Here is a 9,182-nt window from a genome sequence, read left to right as displayed (position 1 = left end):
CATTGCACTGTATAACTGGTAAGCTGTTTCTTTGTTGTCTACCTCTACTTATTTGTCTTGTCTTCTGGATTGTAAACTGTTTGGAGTAGGGATGGTTTCTATGTTATGTTTTTACAGTGCCTAATCCAATGGTGTCCCAACCATAGGTGGGAGCCAGAGATTCTACCACAACACACAAGAAATACTGTATAATTCCAGTTTTTTAATGTTGTTTCCTTCCTGAGAATTTGAGGTGGGGTTTTCAAAAAGGACTAATCAGGGCTGCCCAGGAAAGAAGAATACCATTTTGTGAAAAATGTCACAACTTTACACTTTGTTTTCATTTCAATATAGAACAAAAATGAGACTCAAATTGGGTCTTCTACATCCCACAGAAGTTCCCTAAGCACTGGGCTAGAAAGCTGATTTTTCTCAGTTTTTTTTTTAATCAGAGACTTCAATCTGTACCTGAGACACCAGCCTGATGAGATTTTTGAGCAAAACGTAGTGTGTCTCTGTGAAATATTACAGTTTTAACAAACTGGTGCTTTTCAAAGGGAAACAAAATGTTTTGTAGAATTTTTTTGACCAGCTCTACACCTAATTAACACAAATCCCATTGACAGTCAGAAGACTATCACTTATTTAGGAGTGGAAATTGTATCAACTTTCAATGAGATCTGTGCATTCTTGCTCCGGACTCCTGATCAGAGTTGAAAGTTATCTTCCAAGGTTCAGCATGAAGAGAATGGGCCAAATCCTGAGGCTTTCTCGAAGGGAGGAATGGGGTGAATAGGCTAGAACATCAAGAGAGAAAAGATATCTTAGGGTCAGCCAAGGCACTGCCTCATCACGGGCCTCAGAGAAATGAAGAGTGGCGATCTCATCTCTACTGTGGAGATAGAAAGATGCATAAGAAAGGAGGGTGTTGATTAGCACCCATTTTTTCTTCTCTTCTCTTAGTACCAGGTTTCTGGGGCCTGCACTATTGCACATCCACATGTGTGTTCAGAATGTTTAAATGTCTTATTATCTCTCATATCTTGACAGGTGGACGTCATGGCTGGGACAGAAAGAAATCAAACCAACGTGCAGGAGTTCATCCTCCTGGGTTTTCCCGGCACTTGGTATTGCCGGGTGTCTCTTGCTGTGCTGTTTTCTGTGATGTACGTCCTAACGATCCTAGGGAACATGTCCATCATAGCCCTAGTGAGGACCCACTCACGCCTCCACACCCCCATGTACTTCTTCCTCTGCAATCTCTCCTTCCTTGATATCTGGTGCACCACAGCATGTGTTCCCAAGGCCATTGGTGTCATGTTGGACACAAGCCAAACTATCTCTTTCACTGTCTGCCTCCTGCAATTGTTTTTTCTCCTCGCCATGGGTGCCACAGAATGTTTCCTCCTGGCCGTCATGGCCTATGACCGCTATCTGGCCATATGCCATCCATTACACTACAGCTTCCTCATGAACAGGACCTTCTGTGCTCAGCTGGCACTCCTCTCTTGGCTATGTGGGTTCTTAGCTGTCTCTGTGCTGGCAGCTCTAATATCCAGGTTGTCTTTCTGTGGCCATAATGTCATTAATCATTTCATTTGTGACATAGATTCATGGATTGCACTTTCCTGTGCCAAGACGCACCTCATTGAGCTGGCAACTTTCATCGACTCATTCATTGTTGTCATAGTCTCATGCACAATAACCTTGGTCTCCTACATTTTCATTATCTCCACCATCTTGAGAATCCCTTCAGACCAAGGCCGGAAAAAGGCCTTTTCCACTTGCTCGGCCCACCTCACTGTTGTGACTATCTGGTACGGCTCTGGTATTTTTCTGTATGTCAAGCCTTCTGCACAGAAATCATTGGATTTGAATAAAACTATCAACATCTTTAATACTATGGTCACTCCACTACTAAACCCTTTTATTTATACTCTAAGAAACAAAGAGGTGAAGGAAGCCTTGGGAAAGATAGTTAGGGGCATGTAAAGTGGTCAAAGACCCTAGATTTAGTAGAAATTCCAAGCTGTTAGGTTTGAGTGTCACTTACCAGTATCTGTATGGATAGAACCATTGTTAATTACATTACGCCTAAGGGAGTTAGGTTCCCAGCTCCCACTGGATATTGTAGGCTTTGCTGGGGCCCCAGTCGTGGGTAACAATACCAACCAAAGTAGGCTGTCAGAATATTGGCTAACCAAATAAGCACATTCCTGATCTGAGAGGATGCTACTGGAACACAACGATCTCTTAAGTCACTGCATAAACAAATTGCTAACAGGGTGGTAGAGAAACACACAGACTGCTTGTAAAGAAAAAGATGGGATGACAGAATAATGGATGGGGATGTTTTGTTTGAACTACACTATAGAAGGATTGTAACAAGATATGGAATGTAATATGTAACTTGTTGTTATACTGTATATGAGGAAGAGACATAGGAGGGGCAACTTAGTATTGAGCAGACACCTTGTCGCAGGCTTAAATATGTTAGTAAACTTGTAGCATGGTATGCACGGAACCAGTACCATGTTTTGTTGACAATAAAACTGTTCCAACCTTTGACACTGAACCGAGTGTGTGGTCTTTCCTTATGAGTAACTGTCATAGATCTCACCTCCACTCTGAACTTTGGGGAACAGATGTGTGGACCTGCATGAACACCTCTAAGCTTAACTACCAGCTTAGATCTGGTCTCGCTGCCACCATCCAGATTTCTGAGTTATCTGGAAAACTCTCTTCCCCCCAAAAACCTTCCCCTCCCTGGGTAGCCTTGAGAGACTCCTCCACCAATTCCCTGGTGAGTCCAGATCCAATTCCCTTGGATCTAAAAAACAGGGGAAAAATCTATCAGGTTCTTAAAAAGAAGACCTTTAATTAAAGAAAAGAAAGGTAAAAGAAAAAATACCTCTGGGAGACAGCATATAAGCTGATCTCACAGACAACAGATTTAAAACACAGGATGTTTCCCTGGGCAAAAAACCTTAGTACACACAAGAATACCCAATTTGATAATTCACCTAATTGCACAAAGACAAGTTACAAAAGAAAATAAACATAAACCTATTTATTCCTTTCTAAAAGTTACTACTCTGATAAGAGACTGGTTCCTTGATCTTTTTCACTCTAGCTGAAACTGAAAACTGACTCTAAACAAAGGAAACTTCCCTCCTTTCTTTTGAAACATTTTGTTCACCCATTGGTTCCTCTGGTCAGGTGTCAGCTAGGCTGGGTGAACTTCTTAACCCTTTGCAGGTAAAAGAGGCATTAACCCTTAACTATCTGTTTATGACAGTAACATTGAGGTCTGCTGAATCAATAAGGTGCAAGCTACACTGGTGCAGCTAATAACAGACTTCTGGGCACAGCACAGGGGAAATATTAAGAGGCACAGTTGCGCTAACTACACATATCAGACCAAATTTCAAGCTAGCACTTTCAAAGGAACCTGTGTGAATAAATTGCCTAAATCCCATTGAATCTGAATAGATGAAAAGTGGCTGAATTCCTTAGGCTTCTGATGGACTGGCTTAACTTGAAGTGTCAAAAGAAAAAATGTTGAAACAAATTGATAAATTAACCAGGACCAGACGTTATTAACCCAAGAGTTCTTAAGGAACTCAGATATGAAATTGCAGGCCGACTAACTGTGATATGTAAACTATTGCTAAGATTGGCCTCTGTACCACATACCTGGCAGATAGCTAATGTAATATTATTTTTTCCAAAAGGCTCCCAGGCAATCCTGGAAATTGAAGGTCAGTAAGCCTGACTTCAGCACCAGACAAATTAATTGAAACTATAATAAAGAACAGAATTATCAGACACAGAGATAAACATCTTATCTTGGAGAAGAGTCAATGCAGCTTTTGTAAAGGCAAATCATGTCTCATCGATCTATTATAATTCTTTGAGAGAAGCAGTAAACATGGAAAAGGGTGATGCAGGGTATATAGTGTGCTTAGACTTTCAAAAAGCCTTTGACAAAGTCCTTCACTAAAGGCTCATAAGCAAAGTGAGGAGTCATGGGAAAAGAAGAAAGGTTCTCTCATGTATCAGTAACCAGTTAAAAGATAGGAAACAAAGTGTATGAAGAAATTAATATTTTTCACAATGGAGTGAGATAAATAGTGGGGACCAGTACTGTTCAACATATTCATAAATGATGTAGAAAAAGCGGTAAACAGTGAGGTAGCAAATTTTGCATATAATACAAAATTACTCAACTTCGTTAAGTCCAATGCTAACTGTGATGATTTACAAAGGGATTTCCCGAAACTGTGCGGCAGGACTGCAAAACAGCAGATGCAATTCAATTTTGATAAATCCAAAGTAATGCACATTGGAAAATATAATCCAAACTATACATACAAAATTATGAAATTAACTCTTCCCTCTAAAGAAAGAGATCTTGTAGTTACCATAGATAGTTCTCTGAAAACATCTGCTCAGTATGTAGTAGCAGGCAAAAAAGTGAACACAAAGTTAGGAACCAGCTTGGAAAAAAGACAACTGAGGGAAGATTTGATAGAGGTCTATAAAATCATGAATAGTGTTGAGAAAGTGAATAAAGACGTGGTATTTACTCCTTCACATAACAATAGGCATAGGGAGCACTGGATGAATTTAACAGGCATCAAGTATAAAACAAACAAAAGGAACTATTTCTTCACACAATGCAGAGTCAACCTGTGGAAGTAGTTGCCAGTGAATATTGTGAAGGCAAAAAGTATAAATGGGTTCCAAAAAGAATTAGGTAACTTCATAGATGGTAGATCCATCAGAGGATATTAGCCAAGATGGTCAGGAATGCAGTCAGAGATGCCCCTAAACCTCTGAGTGCCAGAAGCTGGGACTGGATGACAGGGATGGAGTAGTTGATAATTGCCCTGATCTGTTCATTCCCTGTGAAGTACATGGTACAAGCTATAGTCAGAAGGCAGGATACTTGGTTAGATGAACCGTTGATCTGATGCAGTCTGGCCGTCCTTATGCACTTTGAAAATCCCACTTATGCACTGTAGCTCCTCTAGTTATGTTTATGTTCTGCTGATTATCTGTCCTTGTTCTTTGTTAAACTAACTAGTTTGAGCTCTTTGAGTCTTATCACTTTAGGGTATGTTTTCTAATCCTTCATTTGTTCTTGTGGTGCTTCTCTGAACCAGTTCCAGTTGATCAACATCTTTCTTAGCAGCAAAGAATCCTGTGGCACCTTATAGACTAACAGACGTTTTGGAGCATGAGCTTTCGTGGGTGAATACCCACTTCCTCAGATGCATGTAATGGAAATATCCAGGGGCAGGTATATATATGTGTGCTAGCAAGCAAGCTAGAGATAACGAGGTCAGTTCAATCAGGGAGATGAGGCCCTGTTCTAGTATGATGTCCATCCGTTTGCATTTGGAAAGGAAGATGATATCTGTCTGTATTTGTGCAAGTTTCTTCATGAGGTTGATGGATTTCCATTCCATATGGCTAAATGCAGTGCCTTGCATGGTGTCAAGTATCAGAGGGTAGCCGTGTTAGTCTGGATCTGTAAAAGCAGCAAAGAATCCTGTGGCACCTTATAGACTAACAGACGTTTTGGAGCATGAGCTTTCGTGGGTGAATACCCACTTCCTCAGATGCATGTAATGGAAATATCCAGGGGCAGGTATATATATGTGTGCTAGCAAGCAAGCTAGAGATAACGAGGTCAGTTCAATCAGGGAGGATGAGGCCCTGTTCTAGTATGATGTCCATCCGTTTTATATATATATATATACCTGCCTCTGGATATTTCCATTACATGCATCTGAGGAAGTGGGTATTCACCCACGAAAGCTCATGCTCCAAAATGTCTGTTAGTCTATAGGTGCCACAGGATTCTTTGCTACTTTTACAGATCCAGACTAACACGGCTACCCTCTGATACTTGACACCATTCAAGGCACTGCATTTAGCCGTATGGAATGGAAATCCATCAACCTCATGAAGAAACTTGCACAAATACAGACAGATATCATCTTCCTTTCCAAATGCAAACGGATGGACATCATACTAGAACAGGGCCTCATCCTCCCTGATTGAACTGACCTCGTTATCTCTAGCTTGCTTGCTAGCACACATATATATACCTGCCCCTGGATATTTCCATTACATGCATCTGAGGAAGTGGGTATTCACCCACGAAAGCTCATGCTCCAAAACGTCTGTTAGTCTATAAGGTGCCACAGGATTCTTTGTTGCTTTTACAGATCCAGACTAACACGGCTACCCTCTGATACTTGACAACATCTTTCTTGAATTGCAAACACCAGAACTGGACACAGGATTCCAGCAATGTTTGCACTAGTGCCAAATACACAGTTTTTAATAAGGCTAATGGAGAATTTAGGAGTAGTGGCAGGGTGGCTAATGGGAACCAGGATATGGAGGTTGAAATTACCGCGTCCAAAGTGGAATCATAGAATATCAGGGTTGGAAGGGACCTCAGGAGGTCATCTAGTCCGACCTCCTGCTCAAAGCAGGACCAATTCCCAACTAAATCATCCCACTCAGGGCTTTGTAAAGCTTGACCTTAAAAACCTCTAAGGAATGAGATTCCACCACCTCCCTACGTAACCCATTCCAGTGCTTCACCACTCTCCTAGTGAAAAAGCTTTTCCTAATATCTAAACTAAACCTTCCTCACTGCAACTTGAGACCATTACTCCTTGTTCTGTCATCAGGTACCACTGAGAACAGTCTAGATCCATCTTCTTTGGAACCCCCTTTAAGGTATCATCCTAGTAGCCCTTCTCTGTACCTGTTCCACTTTGAATTCATCCTTCTTAAACATGGGAAACCAGAACTGCACACAATATTCCAGGAGAGGTCTCACCAGTGCCTTGTATAATGATACTAACACCTCCTTATCTTTACTGGAAATACCACTCCTGATGCATCCTTAAACTGCATTAGTTTTTTTAACAGCCATATCACATTGGCGGCTCATAGTCATCCTGTGATCAACCAATACTCCAAGGTCCTTCTCCTCCTCTGTTACTTTCAACTGATGTGTCCCCAATTTATAACCAAAATTCTTGTTATTAATCCCTAAATGCATGACCTTGCACTTTTCACTATTAAATTTCATCCTGTTACTATTACTCCAGTTTACAAGGCCATCCAGATCTTCCTGTATGATATCCCAGTTCTTCTCTGTGTTAGCAATACCTCCCAGCTTTGTGTCATCCACGAACTTTATTAGCACATTCCCACTTTTTGTGTCAAGGTCAGTAATAAAAAAATTAAATAAGATTGGTCCCAAAACCAATCCCTGCTTTGAACAGGAGGTTGGACTAGTTGACCTCCTGAGGTCCCTTCCAATCCTGATATTCTATGATTCTGTGATTCAGGGTTCTTGGGGGCTGGAAGTTTAGAGGATCAGAGAACTTCTTCTCTCCCTCGACCGCTAAAGGAGAATTATTTGGGCCTGAATTTTAGTTAAAATCAGGCTTCTTATAATTTTTCTGGTAACTTTTCCTTCTGTCTCACTTCCCAACCCCACTCAGCCAGTTCCACCAACATGTAAGCATTAAAGTGTGACTTTCTAGGCTAAAAGGACCCTAAGAGCTTCTCCATATGGAGGGCTAGTGTTGAGCAAGCTGCGGGATGTAAATCTACAAAGTTATAAAACAACTCTACAAGTCATAAAAGAACATAACAAAAAATGCCCATACAGGTCTGTCTCATATTACGCTGGGGATATGTTCTGCAGTCAGCGTATAGTTAAAATTAAGTTGAGTGTAATGGCAGGTGGAATCGCTCACACTACAGAAACAATATTTAAATTGTTATTTTTCTTTTTTTTTTTTTTGCATTTTTCTTGTTTTTGCTGACTGTGTAAAGCTGAAATTGTGCAGGCTAAATGTGCCAGACCTGTACTGGGTCAGACTACAGGTCCACCTAGCCCAGTATCCTGTCTTCCAATAGTGGCCAATGCCAGATGCTTCAGAGTGAATGAACAGAACAGGTAATCATCAAGTGATCCATCCCTGTCACTCATTCCCAACTTCTGATGAGAGATGTTTAATAGGTTCACCATCCCTACCCATTCTCACTAATAGCCATTGATGCTGCCCATCCTCCATTAATTTATCTAATTAGTTTTTTGAACTCTCTTTTATAGTGTTGGCATTCACAATGTCCTCTGGCAAAGAGTTCCACAGGTTTAATATGTGTTGTCCTATCTATCTATCTATCTATCTATCTATCTATCTATCTATCTATCTCACTAAGATGCCTATTGTAGTGATGTCATGGAGTGAATACCCTTGGTATTTTTGGAACCGTAAGAATGAAGTTCCAGTGGGACCCTTCTGGAATAGTGTGACAACCCCTCTGGGCAAAGTCTCACTAGGGCAAGCCTCCTTGGTTTCAATGCCTCCTGTATTTATACTGTGAGCTCCCCACAGTGAGTCTGCCTGAATGGGACACCACGGGAAGCCTTACAACACCCCCCTCAGATGGGCCATGCACCCCAACTTTGCAGTCAGTAGCGACTCTCAGCCAGCATAGTAAAATAGAAGTGTTTATTAATTGATTGGGACACAGCGTAGAACAGATATTGTTAGACAGAAACTCAGCAAAATCCATCTTGGGGAATCCAGAGGTCCTGGACTCTTCCCCCATTCCCCGAGTCCCAAAAGGAGACTAACTCACTTCCAGCATGCCCACTTGCTCCTCCTCCATCCTTTGTCTCTTTCCTGGGCAAACTGACACCTGGCTTCCACTTCTTGCTTTGTTCTCCATCACCTCCAGCTGGCTCTTGCAGAGGATGGATCCCAGCCACAACAGTCACACCTGCCCGCTAGGCATCTCTGCAATGATCAACACACCCTTGTCCCACCACGTAAATACTGAGGTAACACACAGGGAAAACTGAGGCACACAAAATTGTGATGGGTTGGATGACAGAAACTCCCTTGGGACTGGCACCTGATGTGCTGGGACTGCCTCTAAGCCCATTTTCCCAGACAGCTTGGGACTTCAGTACCCTGCCTTGTTTGAGCCAGACACGCTTGCCTGCTGTAAACACAGATCCAAGTCTGAACCACGTCCCTCACAAGCTGCAGGGTTAATTGAAAACTCCTTAAGAAGTGCTTCTGTCTCCAGTGCCCTGATACCCAGCGACAAATGGGGTCCAAACCCCAAATAAATCCATTTTACTCTGTATA

The 9,182-nt window shown here is 41.7% G+C and overlaps 1 protein-coding gene across 1 annotated transcript; it reads left to right on the top strand.

The window, feature by feature from the left end:
* The first annotated feature begins 1,056 nt into the window (after positions 1-1,056).
* On the top strand, positions 1,057-1,971 carry LOC127040859 (olfactory receptor 6F1-like). Its single transcript, XM_050935420.1, has one exon. It carries the CDS (start codon positions 1,144-1,146, stop codon positions 1,969-1,971), a length of 828 nt encoding a protein of 275 aa, XP_050791377.1. The 5' UTR covers positions 1,057-1,143.
* The last annotated feature ends 7,211 nt before the right edge of the window (positions 1,972-9,182 follow it).

The sequence above is a fragment of the Gopherus flavomarginatus genome, assembly GCF_025201925.1.
Source record: "Gopherus flavomarginatus isolate rGopFla2 chromosome 11 unlocalized genomic scaffold, rGopFla2.mat.asm SUPER_11_unloc_1, whole genome shotgun sequence".
Classification (NCBI taxonomy): Eukaryota; Metazoa; Chordata; order Testudines; family Testudinidae; genus Gopherus; species Gopherus flavomarginatus.
The sequence above is the reverse complement of the archived record's forward strand: the minus strand, read 5'-3'. Positions and strand labels throughout refer to the sequence as shown.

Excerpts from the sequence above, each read along its gene's own strand:
- LOC127040859 (XM_050935420.1), top strand. The coding sequence starts at position 1,144 with ATGTACGTCCTAACGATCCTAGGGAACATGTCCATCATAGCCCTAGTG.